General features: G+C 34.1%; 1 protein-coding gene across 1 annotated transcript in view; it reads left to right on the forward strand.

Annotated features, from left to right (window-relative positions):
• The window catches only part of CPS1 (carbamoyl-phosphate synthase 1), a gene marked incomplete at its 5' end in the record, with an annotated part of 115,041 nt that overhangs the window by 48,990 nt on the left and 40,968 nt on the right, over positions 1-25,083 (forward strand). The window contains 3 exons of the mRNA XM_081260634.1: positions 2,984-3,160; positions 6,539-6,657; positions 24,788-24,929. Coding sequence (XP_081116760.1) covers positions 2,984-3,160; positions 6,539-6,657; positions 24,788-24,929 — 438 coding nt within the window. The remainder of the gene's footprint in view (positions 1-2,983; positions 3,161-6,538; positions 6,658-24,787; positions 24,930-25,083) is intronic.

A 25,083-nucleotide genomic window follows, 5' to 3' on the forward strand; every position in this document is an offset into this window, starting at 1 on the left:
GTGGTTTTGATTTGCATTTCTCTGACTGCTAGAGATGGTGAGCATTTTTTCATGTACTTGTTGATTGACACCTCTGAGAAGTGTCTGTTCAGGTCCTTGGCCCATTTGTTGATTGGGTTATTTGTTATCTTATTGTTTAATTTTTTGAGTTCTTTGTACATTCTGGATATTAGGGCTCTATCTGAGGTGTGAGGGGTAAAAATTTGTTCCCAGGATGTAGGCTCCCTATTTACCTCTCTTATTGTTTCCCTTGCTGAGAAAAAACTTTTTAGTTTAAGTAAGTCCCATTTGTTTATTCTTGTTATTAACTCTTGGGCTATGGGTGTCCTATTAAGGAATTTGGAGCCCGACCCCACTATATGTAGATCGGAGCCAACTTTTTCTTCTATCAGACGCAGCGTCTCTGATTTGATATCTAGCTCCTTGATCCATTTTGAGTTAACTTATACACAATGGAGTATTATGCAGCACTAAGAAATGACAAAATCATAGAATTTGCAGGGAAATGGATGGCATTAGAGCAGATTATGCTAAGTGAAGCTAGCCAAGCCCTAAAAAACAAATGCCAAATGTCTTCTTTGATATAAAGAGAGCAACTAAGAACAGAACAGGAAGAGCATGAGGAAAAGACTAACAGTAAACAAAGACGAATGGGGGGAGAGAAAGGGAGAGAGAAGGGAAAGCATATGGAAATGGTAGGAGACCTTCAATGATACACAAAATCATAAGAGGTTATGAGGGGCAAGGGGGAGGGGGGAAAAAGGGGAGAGAATTGAGCAACAGCAGAGGTGGTAGAGAGGGAAGATGGGAGGGGAGGGGAGGGGAGAGGGGTAGTAGGGGATAGGAAAGGTAGCAGAATACAACAGTCACTAATATGCCATTATGTAATAATGTGAGTATGTAACAGATGTGATTCTGCAATCTGTATTTGGGGTAAAAATGGGAGTTCAAAACCCAATTGAGTCTAATGTATGAAAGATGATATATCATGAGCTCTGTAATGTTTTGAACAATCAATAAAAAAAACCCAGAATTATTGCTATTTTGGTTTCCTTAATTTTCAAGGTATTAATGGAAGATTTTGAAATAATGAAAGATAAGGAACAACTTGACCTTTTAAATTAAAATATCTTACTAGTTGTAAAACACCAAGTGGTGGTTTTTATACCTCCACATTAATTTTAAATCTTATTTTTCCTATCATGCTTCTCAAAGCCCAATAGAATTAGAATTCCAATTTTATGAAAACACTGCATTGGTGGTGTTTCAGTCAAACAAACAACTATTATTTAGTTTACACTTCATGGGAAATGTTCTTTTTCATAAATGTTCACAGTAAAATTTGCAGGCCAAAGAATTTGAGTGAATTTTGTAATGTTTTCATTTGGGACTTATTATCTGAGGAAGTTTTGTTGCCAGTGAATATTTAACACCTCACATTTAGTTCAATTCCAGTTAGCAAACATTTCCTGAATTCTTACCACAAGCAAGACACTGACAGGATACAACAGTGAATAAACTATAGATAATTGTGATGCATTATCTGCAGTTGGAAAGCTCAGAATTTATAAACAGAAACAAATATGATATGAATTAATCTGTCATAAAAGTAAAAATAGTATGTACATACAGGTGCTGTGAGAATGCAGGAGAACAATGTCAAGGAAGGCCATGATAATTATTTTACTGAAAAATGGTGAAATTTTTACTTAATAAAAATAAATTTTAATAATATAAAGTATTAAAAAGTACAAAATTTGAGCAATAGGTTAAAGTTATACATGCCTTTATTATATAGGTATGCTTTCTTGTTGAATGAAGTACATACACCATTTTGTACAAATTAGAATATGAATAGTAAATATATAGAGAGAATTATTTGTACGACTAGTTTATTAAGAGCTAAATTTTAACTGGATAATACTTCAAATTTTATTAAATACCTTAAAAATATTTTCTTGGTTTTATGCTTCCATGCCTGGGCTATACAGAGTATAAATATATTGTCTAATTTTTAAAGGTATCATTATGAGTTGCTAATTTGATATCTGAATTGAACCAACACTTTTTTTTTTATCCATGAATCTTCCCTTATTTCTAATTAAATTTTGGAACAGTGTGAAAAGTTTATCTGTTTTACTTTAGTGTATTTTAGTGTATGTATCTTGTCACACAATTGATTTGATGATTCATAAGCTGACATTAATGGGAATTCAAATCTATTTGAGGACCCATGGAAATTTACTGAAGGCAGCATTATGACTTTTATTATTTTAAATTGAAGTCCAGAAATGCATAGCAATCTATTATTCCATGGCAAGTATCAAAAACAGTGTTTATTCAATGGGTAGGTTGCAAGATGTAACTTGTAACTTGTTCAAACTTAATCACCACATGTTTTTTTCTAATTGATTAGTGTACTATTAGTTGTAAAGATTGTGGAAAGACACATTAAATTTGTCATGGAGAATTTAGGCTCCATCTATATTTGAAATCATAATCTATCAGTATTTGTTATGATTCTCAAGGTTCTGTTAATATTAATACTTTTAAGAAAGCCAACCCATCATGGATGCTAACACTCATTTAAAAATAGTTCTGTTTTTGCTTTAATATGTCTGTTTTCTCTTTATTTGCTTTCTATCAGAAAGGACATTGTCATAAAAGCAAGAACTTATTGAGGAAGGGTCTGTATACTCTGGCCACTTATTCTTTATTTTAAGGTCTGTTGGTTCAAAGCAGGTACAGATGAACACAGCTGAATTCTCTAACAGAAGACTGACCTAATGTTAAAGACTCATTACACCTAAACCGTGGAGAAAGGGGAAGAGGAACTAAAAAAATTGCCTCCAAATTTGAGCAGTGTTCTCACTTATTTTTCATTCTTAAGCCTCTTGGGAAAAATATTCTGCACTCAGATCTGTAACGAATTAAAAAATAGTTGTTCTTTTCTTCATTATGATATCTCATATGTGCATTACAGGTCATGGCTATTGGTCGCACCTTTGAGGAGAGTTTCCAGAAGGCTTTACGAATGTGCCACCCATCAGTAGATGGCTTCACTTCCCGTCTTCCAATGAACAAAGAGTGGCCATCGAACCTGGATCTCAAACGAGAGCTGGCAGAACCATCCAGCACTCGCATCTATGCCATCGCCAAGGTGATATGTTAGGAGGGGTCCAGCGCTATTTTATTTTAGAATATGGTCAGGAATTCATGGATTTGGGGAAAAATTTTACTTGTCTTCAATAGAGACTTCTGAGGAAGACTGGAGTCCTACATGGATTTCATCAAATACTCTGTAATTAATGAAAAATAATGCTTTGTTAATTTGACTTTAAGCTTGGACTTAAGGGCACATTGCAGTTTTAAAGGATTATCACATAGATAAAATGCCCCTTCCTTTTAGTATATATAGTAGCTATGCTCTTTAGTAGATTTGACAATATTGACTTGTCCTTTCCTATCACCTTCATTACTTATTCCTTGAAAATGTGTAAAACTGTATTTTAGAAAGGAAGATGTATACAAGGCTATCATTGAGTATTTGCTACCTGAGACCCTAGAATAATCCTAATTATTTGCTTTTTTTCTGTGTTTAAACAACAACAACTACAACAACTGACTATGAAAAAATCTCCATTATTATAGACTTTTCCATGTAATTATTTTATTGGTGTTACTTTTAGAACAAAAGAGCCCCACATTTCTCACTTCCATCCTCTAGTTCCTTTTTATGCAAATTAAATGCCATATTAATCTCCTTTCATATTTACTGTGCTTAGAGTTTTGGAGTTTCAGCTCATCTGATTTTATAAAAGGTGATTTGGGCAGCTGGAATCTGTCTGGTCAGAAATCCCTGAATGGCTTTTTGACATTTAAAGAAGCACAGGCATTAATCCTTCAACAGTATCAAACCACACTCTGTCTCCAAAGCTCTGCTGACCATTTTATGTGTGTGTGTGTGCATGTGGGATTAGTTGATGAAAATATGAATTTTACCTTTAAAGAGGAAATCCGACTTTATGATAATTTGCCTTTGTAGCAACAGAAAAGTGCTGTTTATGATTTTTGAACTCACTTCATGAGTATATCCGTATGTTGAGAGTCCTGGAGGGGAAGGGAAGAAGAGGAAGGGTTGCTTCCTTCATTGCATTTAATATGTGTTCTCCTCGATCTTATGGTTTTTACACACAGAATATTTAAGTACTATTGAAATTCTGAGAGATAGTATTATCTTTTGATGAACACTTTTCAGTGTTAGTGGTTCAAAATTAGCATTTTTCTGGGGTGCTGGTAGAAGAGATTATTCTAAAAAGCCATTTCACCTTCATTTATTGTTCCTATTTTCATCTTTTATATAAAAATAAATCTGTGACATTCTTGTGTGTGAGGGTGTATGCATGCATGTGTGTGTGTGTGTGTGTGTGTGTGTGTGTGTGTGTATTTTTTTTTTTTTTTTACTCAGGCAAAGGATAGTAAATGGATTTTTCCTTTAAGTCTAGCAATCATGTTTCTGCCACTTTGAGGCAGATGAAAAAGGGAAGCATTTCCAAGTTCCCAGCCAGGCTGTAAAACTCAAGCAAATCTCTCATTCTTTTCTAACAGACTTACAAAGGATGAGAATTCAGGGCAAATGTGTGGAGTTTCGTTCCTGTACAGAGTACCCTATGTATAAGCAAGAACTGCAGTGTCTAAGATATAAATTATTGTCTGCTAGAGTGCCAGGAGAAGGAACTGGTTTCTGTTTGTGAGAGGTCATCATTACTGTTCATTTCCACAGCAACCAGGAACTTGGTGATTTTGACAAAGAGTGTGAGGTTTGTGGAGAGCTGAAGGGGGAAAAAGAATGAAGGAAGTGTGTAAATCTTCACCTGCTTTCATGATTTTAGAAAAGGGCAACTTGCTCTGAGGTCTGATTTTTGCAGAGTCTTATTTCAGGATGACTGGATCATCACCTCTTTTGATTTTGGGAGAATTCAGGGCATCATTTTTTTTTTTTTTTTTACTTTTAGAACAGTAAAGCAACCTTGAACGTGTCTGGGGTCAATATGAACTTCATTACAGCAGCATAACATGGCAAAACTGCTGTGTGTGAAGTCCCAAGACTGATGGGATTTTACTTTCTGTTGGAAACTGTGGATGTGACTGGAAGGTGTTCTTTCTTACAGTAAAATGACTGTGAGAACAGGATTCCAGGTCCTCCTGCAGTGTCCAGGATTGGATGACAATCTCATGATCTGTCAAAAAGCATAAGGATCTTAAGGCTCTATCCTCCTGATAATGGTGTTGATCATTCATTCAATCACTTGGAAAATAGGACAGATTGTAGTCTTGGGAACTCTGACTATAGTTTCAGGAAAAGTTAAGTAAAAGTGACATAAATGAACTTAGGAAATGAACATGACTTTGAGTGTTCCCCTTAGATGTCATCTTACTCTGGTCAATAGAATTGTGAGTCATGATATATTTTACCACTTAGAATCATGGTCTCTGATACTAGAAATAAGTAGGTCTAAGGAAACTAAACTTCCTTGGTTGAATATAATAGCAGCATTACTATATGTAGTAGTTACATATAGTTCCTAGTGAGGTTTAAAAATATAGAATATGATTCTAAAATAAGTGGTTTTGAAGTATTACAAGGTTATTATTTTTCATTGGGTATATTTGGTGTGTATACATATGCACATGTATATCTTTACATGCACAAAATAACAATAGACAGCTTTTGCATATAAAAGTTTTGGTTTTAAGAGTTTATCTCTTCTTTCAGATGCATTTTCTACTCTGCTTAATTACACAGTTGTAATTTTCCTTTTGAGAAATTGCTAAAGAGAACTTGAGAAAAAGGTTGTGCTGCCTATAGAATCTAAGTTATTACTACATTGTTCTAAAAAAAGTGTTAGGATTTTGTAAAATGCTTGTCTTAGCACAAAAGTCATAGTAACTGATTCAGAATAATTTTATGTTAGAAGTCTTCTGCAAAGCACTGTTCTAGAGAAATAATGTCAAGTCAGATGCAACCCATGGATTCTCACTGATTCTTGCATATTTGTGTGAATCTAGAACGAGGGCTTAAAAATATGCAATTTGCTGAAATATAACTATCATAAACACAAGCAAAACAATCATTATATCAATTCCAGATTTTCTTACCAATTTGATTTAACTATAGTTTCAAGAGATTCTATTAATTCCAAAGAGTTGTACCAAACTTGGAACATACATAATTGGTAACCCATTCGAAATTAAGAGGATATGGAGCCAGAATTTGTTAGGGTGACTGCCCTAAGCACACACCACTGTAACAGCTCAAGGCAGGCATCTGCTCCGTCTGCTCTCCATAGATGTGGTTGGCAGCATCTTTAGGTTTATTGGAAGGAATGTCAATGAGGTCAGTTTCATGCTTCATATCTAGGTGGTTAGCCTCCGGCTCTCTAAACAACACAGACAGGAATGGTTTGCTCTCTATTTCCAACCAAATAAGACATTTATAAATGTTTGCCAAAGAAAGTGTCTCTTCTCCTTCTGGCAGGCCTTGGAAGACAACATGTCCCTTGATGAGATAGAGAAGCTCACATCCATTGATAAGTGGTTTTTGTACAAGATGCGTGACATTTTAAAAATGCAAAAGACACTGAAAGGGCTCAACAGGTAAGCCAGTCTTTCTCTGATTCCCTCCACAGGGCTTCTGTACAGTTTCTGAATAGTCTTCTTACTCTTACGCATTTGGCCAAAATTCTGCTTCAATGAGGTAAGTATTACTGACATTGGAAAATAATAGCCATAGCCAGAAGATAAGTAGGAAATTTTCAGATATTATTTTTTGAAAGACTTCTGTTAATATTTTTAGTCATTTTCTACCTCCACTCTTGTTAGCACATATGTGATGATTTTATTAGGTCCTTTAAATTTACAAAAAATCAGTTACATGTATGATTGTGTTATTTATTTATTTATTAATATAGAATGTTTCATGAATTTGTGTGCCATCCTTGTGCAGGGGCCATGCTAATCTTCTCTGTATCGTTCCAATTTTAGTATATATGCTGCCAAAGTGAGTACTGAGTGTGTTATTTAATTACCAAATCTTATGCAGATTTAAATTTTATTAATCAGCAATTAAATGAATATTAGTCATACTTTTTATAAATTCTTTCAAGATATGAAGGCTACATTTCCTTTTTTAAAATAGTTTTTTAGTTGTTGATGAACCTTTATTTTATTCATTTATTCATATGTGGTGCTGAGAATCGAACCAGTGCCTCACACATGCTAGACAAGTGAGCTAACACTGAGCTACTTTTACTTTTTGATATCAAACCCAGCCCCTACATTTACTTTTTGATATCAACTTATGCATTTGCTATATATTGATGAGAAAATGCCTTCATCTCGTATCCTACTGATGTTTTTAACTGTGGAATGTCTAGTTCAGCATACAAATAAGCCACATGCAAGTTTCTGTTGATAGACTCCTTACCTCTTCCTCATTTACATTTTTATCTCCTTTATAACCAATTATTTAAAAATTTTATTTCATGTTGAGAATATTCTAATAATGTCAGTACTTTAAAATCTACTTTAAATTTTTTCATGGGAAGACTGCTTGCTGGGGCATCTCAAGCTTATGACATCTCGGATATGTTTCAAACATATATCTTTGATAAGAGGAGCATTCATTTCCAAATTAAGAACAGACAGTATGGTCTTCTTTAGTTTCTCCCCTCTAAGAGGTCTCTAAGATGATCTCTTTTTGAAAAGAACCAGCTTAGGGATATGTTTAGAGAAGGAATTTTTTTTTGCATTTGAATTTTTCTCAAATGATTTATGAAAATGTAGAAAGTTTAATTAGTTACAATGTTGTTGAGGACAGTGGAAGTTCTGATAGCCTGGGTGACTCATCTATTTAGCAACTACAAAAATAGTTGGGTTGCTGTATTGGCTTCATTGAGATGTACACTATCTGAGAAATAAAAACACCTGCTTTTACTTTTAAGCAAAATTAGGTATTTCTTTATTCCACAATTTCCCATGTCAAATGCTTGATTTTGAACATTGGGGATTCCTATCTGACAGAGATGAAACTAGCTATAGTTGCCTGTAAATCATCCTTTCTAGAGATCACATAAAATGAGCAGTATATAGCAAATAAGTTAGGAATTGAGCCTATACATTCATCTTAGAGTTTTGCTGACTTAAGTTTTCCTTTTCTGGTTTATGCTGCCAGCAGAACTTCCATGTTGAATTATAGCCTGTTCTACTGTTCAGTTTAAGGAACCTGATTTCAAATGCCTATGAAATCACTCCAATTAAACCACATGAGGGTGCTAGAAACTTACAGAGTGCCAGATGTAACAGTGCAAGAGACTTGGGGTGGAAAAGAGCAGATGTTATCGTGATTTAATTTCCACTTGATGTATATTCTGATTTTTGGACAAATTTAATGTTTTAATTAAATAGTTTTTGTTACGTCTAGAAGGCAGGTTGAGATACTAACTAAGCACAAATAAGCATATATTGATAGTAAAAAAGGTCCTTGGAGGATTAGAACAGTTCACTGTCATAGATCACTTATAATGTCTTTCTGACTTCCACATTCTGTTGCATTTATTAGCTGATAATTTGATGTTTTTGGTTTTCATTTGCTGACATAAATTTATTTGTAAAAAAGGCCCTTTCTCATGTATCTTCAAAGTGATCTACATTTAAAACACTTTATATATGGAGCTTTTAATAATGTAAAAGATTATAAAAATTATTTACATGCTGTGTAAGTTTGTTTTGATTCAGGGAGGCTAAAATGCTATTATGTAACAAAAGCTGACAATAACTTGGAGTGAAAGTCAATAGATGATCCATGGCATTAGTAAACCTAATATCTGAATTCATTATCTAACAGATATTTGACTTCATTTTTTTTTTTTTTTGGAGAGTCACTGGTGCATACATAGCATTATGATAATGACTGCTATTTAGAAGTGTTAGGTAAATGGAAAGAATGGATGGCCACTGAGGCTAGCTGTCTCAATCCTACCGTGGCACATAGGGGTCTGAAGTTGAAAGGAAAACAAAGTTGGGCACTCTTGTATTAAGGTGCCCATGTCCTTTTGCACTTTTCACATGGATCCCTGGGGGAATAGGCAATGGGGATCTCACTGGGAGAAGAGAAGAAAGTTAGAGGATGAGCGTAGAATGCTAGACATTGGTTCAGTTCCTTCCTTGTACCTATAAGGGGAAGGGGCAATGGAGCCAGACAGATCATTGTGCAGGTCCCTGCCTGCTGTGGAGTCACGGACACATTACCTCCGTCCTCTTGCTTCACTTCCTTTCTGATAATGTCTACTTCATAGTTTTGTTGTAATTATATGTTATAATTATAAAGCAGTCCTGGCACATGATGAGTGCCTGAGACTTTTCCTTTTTTCTCCTGAAAATGAAAATGAAAATACCACTTATATTATGAAGATTATTTCATGACTTCAAATATATGCATTTGAGGACTCATTTTACCAGTCATAATTTGCATTTACTTACTTATTTTGAAATGTATCATTTCTTTATGAAGTATTGCCACTAGTTTTAATGCCAGACCTATTTTTATAAGGAAGCAATGAAAACTAGTGATACAAAGACTATTATCAAAAGATTAATAGCACTCTGTTATGCTAATGAACCAAAATTCTCACTCTGCAATTGTTAGTCATGTCAAGTTCTTCTAAAATCCAATAAACATTCTTCAGGAGAGGATGAGAATATCACTTGCACTGATGGTCAATCTGTGACTTGTATTTACATATAATCATCTGAAATGAAGTCTAGAATTTGACTGCCAAATGAATATACTCTCATATTTAGAATATGTGTGAATGTCCATAGACAGATATAGGACAAATAAAACAATGATTATTGCAAGGTAGGCATTATGGAAATGACTAATTTCTATGCTTGTAAAAAAGTGGGAATTATAGTAAAATATTAATTTCCTGGAAGGATGGAGATAAACATATAATGAAACCCCAATCTTCTTCAGGGTGATTGGTCAAGATAGGTAGGCAATATTATAATTAACTTAGTATCCTGGTTCTGAACCCACACCAGAACTCAGTTTGTAGTCTCCAGTCCAGGAGCTTAGCAATGGCAGCCCTTATAAGACCTTCAGAGCAATATCCATTTTTAAAATTTAGGGGATAATCATTATTCAGACAGCTTCAGGAAAAAAGAAATTCTCTTTCCCACTTGAGTTCATTGACTTTTTCATTTTCCTCTTAAATTGTTTATTGTTGCCCAAAGGCAAGCTAGACAAGTTGACCATTCTAGGTAGTCCCCCAAATTTATAAGCTAGTATAGTGGCATTAATCAACCAGGATGATAACATTTACAGTTGACTTTAAGGTTCGGAAGTTTCTCTTTACTCAACTTGGTGTGAATTGTGTCATGCAGGATTCCAATTTTTCATGCATATACACTGGAATTTAGATGATTAATGTTTACTGAAGATGTATTAACTTCACATTAACAGATCATCCAGCAAGGAGTTTGAGAAAGATTATCAGAATTTTTAGTGAAACTGCAACATGTACATGAGCTCTATCCATTGGTCTTCACTGCTTAACTGTCCAAACTCTAGTCTGTGTGTCTTTCCTGTACTCACTCATCCTTCCAGCCCTGACTTCTATACCTTATGCTTCTCTTGTATAAAATTTCCAAAAATACTCACTTAAAGAAAACTATGCTAATTTTGAGATATTAACAATTATAAAAATATTTCCTGTAGTCCTTTTCTCCACTACCACATAGACTTAATCTTAGTCTTGCAAAAAACCCCAGTTTGGAGAACGGAAGTACAGGTATCACTTATCAAATACATGTTTCAAATGTCTTCATTAACTAGGTTCTCCTGATATAGCTTATTCTCTGTAGTAACAACAGGATGGATTTAGAACTCTGTTAATATAGAAACTTGAGTTTTGATTCAACTCAGTAATTCTGAATATCTTCTAAACGTAAGATAATAATTACTGAATTTTTGGACTATCTATCAGGTACTGTGTCAACCACACTATTTTATTCAATATTTCCACAGCATTAAGTTTGCAATTTCTTAATATGACTGATAAATTCAGCAGCTTCTTCTGTATCACATACTAATAAATGACAAAATTGAGATCAAATCTGAGTAGGACTCAAGAACCTGGAACATTTGATATTTAACCTCTAATATTTGATATGTTAAGTATGTAACTGTGCCTATATATGTATACAGACACAAAATATATGTTATTGGTAAGGAAAGGCAAATTTGATAACATCCGGAAGAAACCAGATGACACATAAAAGGCACTTCCAGTATAGTAACAGCAGTCAATAAAAGGCTGATAGTCCTATCACTTTAGACCCAGCACGCAGAATAAATATTTTAACTATATTCATAATAAATAGAAAAGCACAAGTGTAAGATTTCTCAGTTGGATTGCTAGTGCTATAAGGAAGGAAGGGTGTGGTCTATAATAGGACTTCAGAAACTTACATTCCATTTTTATTTATAATATCAATTTGGAGTAGAAAGTTTAGATTGAAAGATAACCATTATGTTAAACACACACACACAAACACACACACACACACAGAGGCAAGAAAAAATTGTGAGAGTACTAATTGCTAGCTTTGAACATCTGTTAAATCCTTTGCCTGCTATGCTAAAATTAATTATTTTATTTTGGTTTTTGGGTTCTTTAGCTATTTCTGACTGATACATTCAGCTCAAGGATGTTATTATACCTGCCTAACTTGTAGAATTTTTCTCTTTTACTAGCTAAAACTACGCTGCATTAAGTTTTGAATCCTTCCAGTGATTAGCTTAAAGACAGCCAGCCTCTGATGTTAAATTACCAAATGGAAGATTTTCTGCCATTTGTGATGATTGTTTCTTCTTTTGCATTCCATTTAATTTGGGCAATTTTCCTGGAACGGTCCATTTTGCTCTCTGTTTTTTATTCACAATGCTGCTATTTATGTTGGTATTTTTGTAGATGACTGTTTAAAAAGAATCTGTTTTCACCCATTTTAGATGTTCAAAACTAGGGCACAGAACCAATGAAATGAAGTTTATAGCACATAAGTTTGGAAGCTAAGGTTTGGATTTCTCTATTAATTATTGACATAATTAATGGGTTTGGGTATAAATTATGCAGAAATTTCTTTTATCCAATATTCTATAGACTTCATGGGTTTTATTTTTGTTAAATTTTGATAATATTCTCTTCCCCCTTCACTGGCAGTTACTGCTATAGTTAATGTAGTAAGAAAGAGTAAAGTGTGGTTTTGAAGGGTCTGATTTCCATCTGAACATCACTGTGTTCAGTGTGATAAACTATGCCCATTGGTGAGTGCTGAAAATCATAGGCATGCCTATTGCTTAGGAAAACAATCTAGGGCAAGCCTGGCGAGTTCCACTTGGGCATTCAAGTGCTAAATTGAGCTCAGTAAAGTTGGCCATTTCCCTGCAGCCACAAACTTCTGGCAGATGTAATAATGCAGGTGTCACCTTAGCTGGAACACTCCCTTTGAACGTCCTCTCCTACACACGGTAGTTCTATTGACTTTTTATTTAACTTGCTCACGAAGCATGGCAAAATCAGACAAGAACGTTTTGTGCTTATATTTGATTGAAGTTTCCAGGAGAAAATTGTCACCTAAGAGTTGTTAGATGTAAGAAAGAGAGTGGTCAGCCCTTTACTTTCTGGTGGTTATTTGTAATTTCTTATAGAAAAAGTTAACAACTTCAGCCTTATTAAATATGAAAGTAAATTAGAAAAATATGTGTGTATATACACACAATTATAACAGTCACATATGATAACTTTTATGACTCTTTAGTATATCATGCTTATGATACCATTTGTCTTTTTGGATATAGAAATGGGAATGGAGATCCTGTGACACTTTAGTGGAGTCTTCTTGGTTTGATGTGCAGAAATGGTCTTATGTCTGTTAGTTTCACTACCAACTCACACTGTATTTTTAAGTCTCATTTTCACTTTATTAAAAAGCAAAAACAAAACAAGATAAAACAACCCCAAACAACTCCCTTCTTATTTTGCTGGGCTTACATACAAATAGCTGAATATATAATGTACTGCATGTAAAGTATTTTACATTAAAGGAAAACAGTCCCACCAGTTACTATATATTACCATCCTCTGGTTGTACTTATACTGTAATCTACTTATTAAAGCTCTTAAAGAAAACTAAAAATTCAGGCTTACACAAACATGTCATTTTTTCCCTCTGCAAAAGAGGAGTATTACTATGTGAAATTTTATGCCTCTGTGAATTAATGTCAAAACATGTTTTATTTTTAATTTCGCTTTATGTTCCATATGATAGGATATTTAAGGTGATATAATAGATTTGATAAGATTTCGTTAATTTTTTAAACTAATGATTTATTAAATTAGATATAACATAAAATTTTACATCAAATATTTAGTATTCTGAGATACTTTATTTATTTTTAAAATTTGTTTTATAGTTTTGACAAGTAATTTTGAATTGTTGAAAGTGTGAAAGAGTATGATTCTGGTACAGACAAGATTAATGTTTTACTTAAGAGATTTTCAGTGTGATATCTAGATTATTCACAAAACGTGTATTTTTAATTTTCCATATATTAATTCTTATGTTTGACAGCTACAAAAATCTTAAGTTGCCTTAAGATAATTACATGTTTATAATGTGTATGTATCTATTAATAGACAGTAATTATTAGATTATCTCTAATCTTAACATGATGAGTGATTCATTTACATGATGGTATTTCTCTTTATTAGGAGCTACATGACCATATGATATTTAGCTAGTCAATTATTAATATTTGTTGGGTACTCATTGTGTACAAGGCATTGTATTGGGTATATACCCTTTGTTCACAAATAATTCTTGGTCATTAGTTTGCCTTCAGTGGGTTTAAACTCTTATACTAATAGCTGTACATAGACAGGATGCATTAATGGACATGTGAGAAACAGAGACACAAAGAAATGAAAGGTGAACCAAGGTTAAAAAGAAGACTGGCTTTTGCACATGTATCAAGTATTAGTCTCAACATAAAAGTTTCTAGGAATTTGTGTGTCCCTACCCCATATTTCATGGCAGAAATGATGGCTTATGATGTTAAGTAAACTTTCCAGTGTTTCACAGGTAGTACATGTTGGAGCCAGGATTTGATTTTAGGACTTTCTGAGTCCAAGGGAAGCATTCTTTTCTTCAATATGTTACCCTGTCATGGGAGCAAAGGAAAGAGAGAATTTCCTATAAAATAAATAAAATAGGAAGAACAGTACTGTATGGCTTAGAGAAGAGAATTAGATGAGTCTATCAAATTCAAATTTGATTATAGGAAGGTATGAGTGTAAAAGGAGATTCAAACTACCAAATATGTGGAAGTAGGTAACTGTATGAATCCTATTTAAGAAATGACAAACTGTTCTTATATTTTTCTTTATGATATGTTTTATAAAAGTAAGACTCTTACTACAAAATAATTAAGGCATTTAAGTACCGTCATGAAACTACATGTTATCTACCTATTTGCCATTGTTTCTAACAGTTGAAGCCACAAAATTTCTTTTCACTGTTCTATAATTATTACATAGTTAGAAGTATCGTCCCTTAATTAAATTGCAAATTCCATTAGGGCAAATCCCAAATAGCATAATGTCTTAATATACTTTTACTTAGGTCTAGTTTTTAGGTCTTTCCTCATCAGAAATTTTGTTAATTTGTATTGAGTCCAGAATGAAATTCATAATTCTAAGGTACAATGTTAATTCTGAAACAGGCATGTTTTCCATTTCTCTATTTACCATATATCTTCTTGGGAATTATTGTAAAGTAACAACAATATTTGTATGGCAATGTACCATTTTAAGAGAGAAAGAAATATTGTTAAGAAAGTGAAAATCATGATTTCTCAGTCATAGCAAAGGTGGGGGAATTGCAAAGGAAGAAAACACATAATGTTCATAAAAATGCAAAGTGTTCATAAATATTCCTAGTTTCTCAAAGGGATGAACAGAATTGTTGATTGGAAAGTATGTAGTTCAAGGTATAAACTAACTCTGTGTTGAAAGATATTATAAATCAGCATTCCTTTGTTTTAATTTTGTGAGTGGTTATACATTTTAAGAGGAATATTCTGATAATATTCTCTTAGCTAGGAATATTCTGAATAAGTTTTTTTCCTAATAAAAGAGGATTTAGATAATTGTATTATCAAATAGGGATTATATACATGTAAGCATTAAATTATTCAAAGGTGCATTATAAAATCTTTATTGCCTATTGAGAACAAGCCCGCATTTCGTATGCTTTTTCCGAAAAAAAGTATCCATGTTTTCAAGTTTTTGCATTTTCTGAAAAGTTTTTGTGAGAAATATTCATAAATATTTTCAATTGTATTGAAGAATATGAATTGATGAACCAAAAAAAGGGCTAGGGGAAACCAGAGTATTTATAGTACAAATATCTGCATTTTCTGATGACCTTAGAGCACATTTCTATTATAATACAGGTGAAAAATACCACTCTATCTTTATGGATGGTGAACTGAGTCACACTGAGGCAGGTGTCGTACTTGTGTCACGCCAGGTAGAGGAAGGCAAGGAATTTTGCTCAGGGCTTCTGCCTTCACTTCTAGTCACTAACCCTTTTCAAAAGCTTCTTTTTAGAGATATGACTTTTAAATCAGACAGTTGGAGATCAGTTGCTCCTTAGCTGTCAAGTTGTGAGCTGCATGTTTCCCTGCCTGAATTGTTGACCCCACTTAGAGAAGAAGCATTGTGAGGAATGTGCCCTTTCCAGAACTCTAGTGGGGAAATACAGGGAGCCTGGCAGGAAGGAAGCAGGTCACCTTTAGAAAATGTAAACAGAATTTTCAAGGCTATAGAGACCTCAGATAGGATATCCTCTTAAAATTTTGCTTGATTTATAATAAATCATGTATATATATTCATGTATATGGACACATATTTTTCTTTTGAATAAAGTGTATCTGCCCTGCCCTCTGTGTTTATGTGGCTCTGAGTAAAACAACTGAGCATAGAATGGAAATTAAATTCAGGCAAAACAGGCTGCCAGAGCTAGAACTAGAGAAGTTAGACAAGCAGTCACTGATCCCAGATTTTTTTTTTTAACGTGTTAATTAATACCTGGGATGCCTGTAGTGGGGCAAGTCCCCAGGTCTGACCTTCGAGATGGAGTGTGGGATTTCATCTCCAGGAGCAGAGGAGGCAGCCATGTCTCCTGAGGGTGGAGAAAATGCTTGAGAGCACATTCTCTCTGAAAGATCAGTTCTGATCTGCAAGGAATGACAAGTATGGGGGCACTCCCTGCCTTGAGGTGTGGGTACAGGAGTGTTACACAGGAGAGGGAGGAGAAAGAACAGAGGTGCAGGGCTAAATTTAGGTGACTTGCCAGTTTTGTTCTGCTGAGCTCCTGTTCTTGTCCTCCTCTGCCTCTTTTCCTTCCTCTAGGTCTTTATCCTTAGGTATCTGCAGTCTCAAGCACACATTACCTGCTGACTTTTGTACTAAGCACTTTATGTGTTTATTCTTTCACCTAATTGACAAGTTCTTTTCTCAGTTGAGTTGGAGCCAGACTCTAGGATTTGTCCAGTTTCTAGAAGTCAAAGAAAGTTATGTATCAGATATTATACATCCATGGCTTGGGACAACAAATGTGATGTTTGGAAAAGTACTCTGTGGAGCTATGACTTGATTTAAACAAAGACCATAGGGAGGCTTTAAAATATAGGACTTTTTAAAATAAATTTATGTAACACATGAAAATGCTCAGTCTCAATTTTCTGCTGAGGCTTTATAAAGTGTGCCTTTTTATCTTGAGATTTAAATTCTGGACCTATATTCATGGAAATCCCAGGGTTTTATTTACTGAATACATTCTCTTTATTTTTGGGAAAGTATGCATTGGATGGATTTAGAATTGTGAATTAACATATTAATCAAGAATAACAAACAACATTTAGTTCAGTCTAATTAGGTAAGACTTATTTGGTTAGAAGCATACTTTTTTTTAATCTGTAAATTGTTTATTTCTGAAATTTTCCATTCAATATTTTTAAACTAAAGTTGACTACAGGCAAATGAAAATGCATAAAGCAAAACACACATAAAGGGGTGAAGCATACTTTTTTTTTAATGTGACAAAACTCTATGATATACTAACAGACAGAATTTATTCTTTTGGTTAGGTGGTTTCCATCTTAAATCTTGAACAGAGAAAGAGTCCTTGCACTTTTCAATTAAGAATCATGGATAAATAAAATGTGATTTATTAAGCTTCAAAATTGCAACTAACTTGTGCTATGTTATTTGCCTCATTATTAGTATTTTTTTGTTCATAGAACATAATTATAATATTATATTCAATAGCATATAAATGGCTTTGCCAGATTGAAAATAATGTCACAATATTTTTGGACTACTAGGGTTATTAATGATTTATAAAACGATGAACATGGAATTGGGGATGTAGTTCAGTGTTAGAGCAATTGTCTAGCATGTGCAAGGCCCTGGGTTCAATCCCTAGCACCACAGGGAAAAAAATATGACTATAGGATTCAGGAAATTGAAAATTACTTATTTAAAAATATCAACAGCTTGTAAGCTGTTTATTTCTGAAATTTTCCATTCAATATTTTTAAACTGAAGTTGACTACAGGCAAATGAAAATGCATAAAGCAAAATCACACATGAACTTTTCATAAGGTTTGTTTTTCATTTTGATTTTGTTACTGTCGTTAATAGCCTTGAAGGTTAAATATGGTTTTAGGTATGCCATTTCTTGAAAACTGATTCTTATATTATTATAGCATTGTTTGATGATGCTAAATGGACTCAGATCCTAGTACATAATTTTCATGTTACCATACTTTCACCTGAACATGGGTGTAGGTATTGTTTATCCTGTATATGAGATAAAATGATAAGGCCTTTCGAATGGAGCAGAGGAAATGAACCAGGGAGAAGGAGGCATGGAGAAAAAGGGGAAATACTGGGGAATGGTTTTGAAAAAATTACATTGTTATATCATGCACATGTACAAATATGTAACAATGAATACTACTATTATGCATAATTATAATGCAATAGTAAAAATGTAGACTAAAAAAATCAAGGCCTTTAATTCCTTCAAAGATCTCATTGCTACCCAGAACCAAGCCATGATGCTCTTGAAAATTAAGAGAAATAAGTAGTATTTACCCAGTTGTGCAGATTTTTATCATTTGATTTTCTAAACATTACTTATTTTTTTGACTAATGTCTTTTGCATTTCTACTAGAAAGTGGGTTATACCTTATCTCTTTGCAAGAAAGGATGAGTAGACAAATAGCTGCTTAATTGATGGAATTACTGTGATTGTAGCATGGTCTGAAACCTGTGAAATGCCACAGATAATCAGCAAAGCCATGCAATGTTTAAGGGAGAGGGAGGTAAGGGCTATGTGAGGCAGAAAACATACATCTCACTCAGGCCTCTTTTCTTATTAAAGGAGGTGTCATTACTGAGCATCAGACCTAGTGAATTTTCAGGTTCTGCCTTTTGGGAGATTTTTTTTGAAAAAGAAGATAATAAATTGCAAGCCCACCTCATAATTGTAGGCCAAGTGGAGTGCTCATTTTCACATTAGAGCTTGTGCAATCTGGAGGGAAATTTGTTTAGTATTAATTGTGAGTTGGTGGATCAGATAAAAGCCAGTCAAGTGGAAGAGAGGACTGTGTGAAGTGCGCTGGTTCCCCTGGTAATTGCAATGCTGCAGGCATTCCTCCAGTCGGCTAATAGATTTCCCCAGCTCCTCTGTGCCAGGTGAAAATTTCCTCATTAAGGGGAATTTATTCCATTTCCTTTTATCATTTATTATTGAAGAATAAGTGTGAGTGGAGGAAGTTTCAGAGGTGACAGGGTGGAATTTTAAACAACAACAACAAAATCTACATTGGAAGTCAGAGAGAGAGAGAGAGAGAGAGAGAGAGAGAGAGAGAGAGAGAGAGAGAGAGAGAAGAAAGGCTTGTATTGTTTATAAACCAGAGAACACGCAAGAGACTTCCTGCCCTAGAAGCTGAGCCATGCTGTCTAAAGTTAAAAGATTACAGGCAGAGTGTGTAAAAGTCTGATTGCCTGGTTTTAAGACATTTCTCCCCCCTCTAAAAAATTCACACTGTCATTTTGTGCTGCTAACTAGAGAAGAACTAAAGATTATGGAAAGACCAACATCATAACAATTTGGTGTATCTCTGTTTCATTGTTTCAGTTTTATTATACAGTGATGAATGTCTAACCTTTGAAGAATTTGCCCTTGAACTCTGAAAGCAAGGAAAGCTGGTAGGGAAAGAAAAGTGTATGTAGCATATTTTAGAGGATATAGTTCTGAAGTATGGATTTAATGTACATATGTTTAAAAGAGTAAAACTAAATGAAATAATAAGACATATAAATACTTATTACATAACAGAAGGATAATTTATTATACGTATTTAAAAACTGTGTGCTTTAATGCAATATGCTCCATTTATTTGATCACTAGTTTGGTATAATGCTCCCTTGATTTACAATATAATATAAATGGTGCATTCCCTATTGATGCTTCAAAAAGCAGTTTTGAATTATAAATCTGGCATTTATATTTCTTTTAGTAATTATTCTGTTTTGAGTTTGTTCCAAATTGAGGTATTCATTTTCCTTCAGAAAAATAAAAGTGTTATAGTCTTGTTCCCTAAAATAAGGTTCTCCCTAGCTTGATTGAAAAACAAAAAACAAGAAACTTACTATGTTGGAAGTTCTTTTTATCAGACAAAATGGAGAATGTGGGCAGATGTGGAGGAAGAGCAGGTATTGAATCTCTACATTGTTAAGTGAACTTTACGTTCACTTAAGATTATTCATCTTGAATTTGGCTCTAAGGAGGTTTAACCTTATCTAAATCACTGGCCCAAAGCTAATGAATGGTGTCTTCAAACTGTCTCTTCTCTTATTTTATTATAATGGGACACAAAATAAAATTTTGTATTAGAATGTCAGGAATAAAGTCCATTTTCTTCTGTGTATAATGATATTTCAGCCATCCTTGTGTTACACAGAAGAGAAAACAAATTAGGGAAATACAGAGGAAGTCTATGTGTTCCTCTTTTAGAGTTAGGTGTACCCTGCAGAATTACATAGCACTCAATTTGGGAAAGGAGCTTACTTGTCTTTGCAATTGCTATGATAGGTCAGGATTAATGTCAGTTTCCCAGTAAGGAGGGTTCCAGAATGCTTTATGTTATTTCACAAATACATCTAAAGAGTAGAAATTAATAACCAAAGAGATCACGAGGGGAATGCTACAAAAAATATACCACTTTGAATTTTGTAAGAATGTACTTTTTCAATGTTTGCATCCATGTCAAGGTAGATGAACATGAATGTGGTAATATACCATTTTGATTTAAGGCATTCTGCTTTTCAAGACACTGAAAAATATGATATTGTACTATTGATCTAGCTATTTGAAAACTGGGCAAGGTTAAAGTAGTTTTTGGTTCATCAGGAAAATGTTCTAAGAATCAGTTATTGAGCTTAAAATATGCACTGTGAAGGTCTAACTTGATGTATCTGTTTCTGGTTCTTACTTGGTGTGCTTGAGGGGGCAGGCAGAAATAACTTCACCCTTGTTCTAAAGTATCATGATCATTACTTTGTGTTATTGTCACTCTTCTCAGTCAACCCCTTTAACTAATGAAAGCTCTCTGGGGTAGGGGATTCTCAGGGGAGAAGTAATAACTGAGTGAGTCTTAGTGACAGAAGGCTATTTTCTTTTTTGCACCAGAGCTTAGCACAAAATTAATTCACTTTTTTATGTAGAAGGCCAATACAGTCCATCGACCTTTCTTTCCTTTCTCCTGTCCTCCCTACCTTCGTTCTCCTTTTCTTTCATTTCTTACTGACAGGAGTCAAAGTTTTATTTTGTGGGTAGAGGAGGAAGACTGTCAGAGATTTCTACATATATATAATCTATTGAATTCTTTTGTAAAAAGGAATGAGGAATTATGTATGTTCAAGTAATTGAAAAGACTGTTTATTGTGTCCTTAATAGAAATATGAAGGATTTAATCTTTCCCTTTATGTTTATTTAGTATCATTACAATGTCCATTTAAAGCCACGTAACAATCTTTAAAGAACTGCTTGGTGTTTCATATAAGAAGAAGTTAAAATAAATCATTAATGACCAAAACAAAACAAAACCAGACCAAAAAAAAAGTAAAAATAAAACCCCACAATAACAAACAGAAAAACATGATCCCACAAAAGCTAAAGAAAACTATGTAACTTCTCTTGTCCTTGGACTAGAACTTGTATTTATGGTGCTGCTGGTCCATAGTTACATCAGAAGTGTGTCATTTAAGTTAAATGGTTGTCTCTTCAGTAACATGATATGGGTTTTGCCAAAGATGGTTTTTGCAGTGTCATATTAAAGATCTACTTATTCTTTGCTCTTCTTCATTGCTATCCAGCAACAATGGGAACATTTTTCAGCAAGCAGTAGAAAAAATATCTGTGGGTAAGAATGTTCTGTGTTACATGTGTACTGTTTTCCCATCTAAACCAAACTTTATTCCTTTGTTTTTAAGATTAATAGAACACAAAGAAAACAAGTAGCCTTTTCCAGTGCATGTAAACATTAATATGATTTGAGATTTGAAAACTCAAAATTAGGTTTTTTTTTTTTTTTCAAAAGAACCTCATCCAAAGTTCTAATTGAAAAATAGTCTACTTGTTGTGTACTTCCAGTTTGAGAGTAAATGCATACTTGCACATAAACAAATGAGCAATGGGTTTAGGATCGTCTTCTTGGCAAGGAAATTAGAGACATACATTTCTAAAACAGATAGCAACAACAAGTCTTTCCTGTATGTTGTTTTTTTCCTTTTTATTTTTATTTTTTGGTAAAACTAAAGGTAATCATAAACTTGGGTGCTTCAGAGTCCCTTGGAAACTCAGAAATCACTTCTTGGATAAAGCATTTCTAAACTTACCTATGGGAAGATTAGCCAGAGCCTCATCTTGTTTACGTTTCTCTCATGGCCGTCTCACAGTGTAGACACATCAATAGTTATCTGTCTGTCTCCTAAAATACTCTAACCATGTAAGAATTCAATATTTTATCTCCCCATCATTCACACAGGTAGCACAGGCCTGATGGTCACTAAACATTAAAGCGCTAATGAAAGAGTGACAGTGAATGAGATTCCACTCTCACCATCCCGTTCCCAGCCACTTTTCCAGCTACAATCCTTGTTGTATTTCCTATACCTGCCATGTCCATTGTTGCCCTCAAATTCTTGTGAATACAGTTGCCCTTGCCTATAGTGCATTCATCAACTCTGTCATCTATACAAAGCTGAACTTTCTTTATGGCTCTGTTCGTATTCCTCTACTGCCACAGTATTTCTCAAGTATGACCACTCACACTGTTATCTCTTTTCTTCGGCTTTACATTATACCACATAGCTTATCCCTCCATAAATTGCTTTGGCTCACAGTTGATCAGGTCATTGTTCCAAATATGGTTGTGTATCTTCTCATGCAGCATTGTCTAGTAGAAATTTCTATGATAAAATCTTCTGTAAGCCACACTAATACAGCAGCTCTTGGCTACGTGTGACTATTAATCATTTGTAGTGTGACTAAGTGTGAATGTAAACTTAAATTTTTAGTTTTTAAAAAGATTTACTTGATTAACTTTTGAGGCTAGTGGCTACCTTATTGGACAGCAATAGTTTTAGAGCTTATAGCCCAGGGTATGGTACATGTTATAATCAACTAATTATAATATCAGGTTGTATTCAAGAACTTGACAGAAAAATGTGTTTCTCTCGGGGAACACTTATCAAAAACTTGAGAAGGTGAACACTCGAAGTAGGAATAAAAAGAACAAATTAAATGCATTTGGAGAAATAATGCATTGATTTGAGACAGAAGGGAATTATGTAATAGAACAAGCAAATTGACTAGGAAGAGCTGGAGCTGCAAAAATCCAAACTAATACTGATGCAAGAAAGGCAGGAAATAGCCATTACATACAGCAGCTTGATTGCCCTCCAAACTCAGAATATGAATTAATTAAATAAAGAAGATGAAAGTTTGGAATGAGAAATATGCAAGAGACTTAGTTCAGTAATATTCTATTAATAGATTCCACAAAAACGTTTTGTTTAGTATAAGTTAGGTCTTCTTATAACAAACTATTATATTTTAGTTTCATTGTATCAACTATTGAATTATTATAATTACATTTTATTGTATTGACTATTGCTTGAAATTGGTGAACCACAGGTATTTGACTACAGATGTTTTATAGCAGTATTTTATTCTTCTGTAGCTTAGCACCTTACAAATTATTTTTCTGCATATTTTGAAATCTGTTTACAAGTTGATTTCAAATTTACATGTACGTTTTTTTCTGTAAAATGAAAAAAATAGTTTTAATTTCTTTTGTTCATTTAATAAATATTTATTGATTGTTGTCTGTGGGCTAGATAATGTGCCAGACTTGGGGAATAACCTGGAAAATAAATCAAATATATACTTTGCCCTCTTGGAATTTTAATCTAGTAGGGAATATTTGATGGATCAATAAATGTTAAGAAATAATATAAATACTAGGTAATGCTGATATGCCAAACCATATAGTTCTGATTGTGTTCATAGCTTCAAGCAAAAAAGGCAGGAAAAGCTCAAGGAGCTCATTGGGTGAGAGGAAGCTGAGAAACTTTGTGGATGAGACCTGGTTTTATTTGACCTTTGTGGAGTAGCTGAGGGTTGGGAAGAAGTTGGGTGGATAAAAAGTATGTCAAAGGCTTTACAGCCCAAGAGAAGCAACTCAAACTCTACATGATATAAATGAACATAAGAAAAACATGAAGACAATCTAGCTTGAAAGGAAAATAATTATAAAGCCACAAACTACTTTCTCAAATAGAAAGGTGTGTGATATTAATAAGTAGAGGCAGTTTATAGAGAGGCGGTTCAGTCTGAAGCAAGACAGGGACATGGGTAAAGATGATTCCTCAAGTTCACATGCATGATGACCTAGAGCACAAGTCAGTCACTGGAGAAGAGGCCACAGATTTGAGAGTCATCACCCAGCTCTGAACTCAAGCCACGATAGTGGCTGACTGTATAGGGGGAGAGAAGTAGATTACAGAGGGTAGAGGCTTGGGGAAAATCAGAAAAGCAAGAAACAAAAACCCCCAAACCCCAAACAGCAAATAGTTGTGAGCAATAAAGTAGGCTGGAAGCAACTTAACAGAGGCCAGAGAAAGTGTCTCTTTAAGGAATGAAGCTTCAAAAGGGTTCTATGGTGACAGGTTGAGGAAAATGAAAATTGAGAAAGGGCTCTGGATTTAGACAGAGAGGTCTCTATTACTGAACAAGAAAATTCATATGAAAAGTAAATACAGGACCTATTTTTTTAAGGAAATAAGCAGAAAAGAGGGCACATAGGCTATGAAAGTGGAAGAGCACAGAGAGGTCATCATTGCCAATGCAAAAGAATACAGAGACTGGGCGACTTAGTGGGTAATTTGTATATTTTTTAAACACAAGATGAGTGAACTATGTTTGAAGGTAGAAAATAAGGAGTCTTTGTTGCTTTTGGAATTAAACCATTTACTGTTTTTTTGTGTGTTTGGTCTAACCTTGAATCGTTCACATTCAACCCCAGTGAATCCATTACAGAAGAAACCCTGAGAAAGGCAAAGGAGATTGGCTTCTCGGACAAGCAGATTTCAAAATGTCTAGGACTGACTGAGACTCAGACAAGGGAGCTGAGATTAAAGAAAAATATCCACCCTTGGGTTAAACAGGTAAGGGAGTTTCTTTTTTTCCCAGGATTTCCATGGTGAAATGTAGGCACCACTCAAAAAGTCATTGTCAATAAGAAAGAAGGGTTTGAAAAATGATCCTACTTGTCCAATTGATGCTCATGATGTCATCAATTTTATTCAACTTTTATTTTAT

This window comes from Spermophilus citellus, assembly GCF_964194105.1.
Source record: "Spermophilus citellus genome assembly, chromosome: 11".
Taxonomy (NCBI): domain Eukaryota; kingdom Metazoa; phylum Chordata; class Mammalia; order Rodentia; family Sciuridae; genus Spermophilus; species Spermophilus citellus.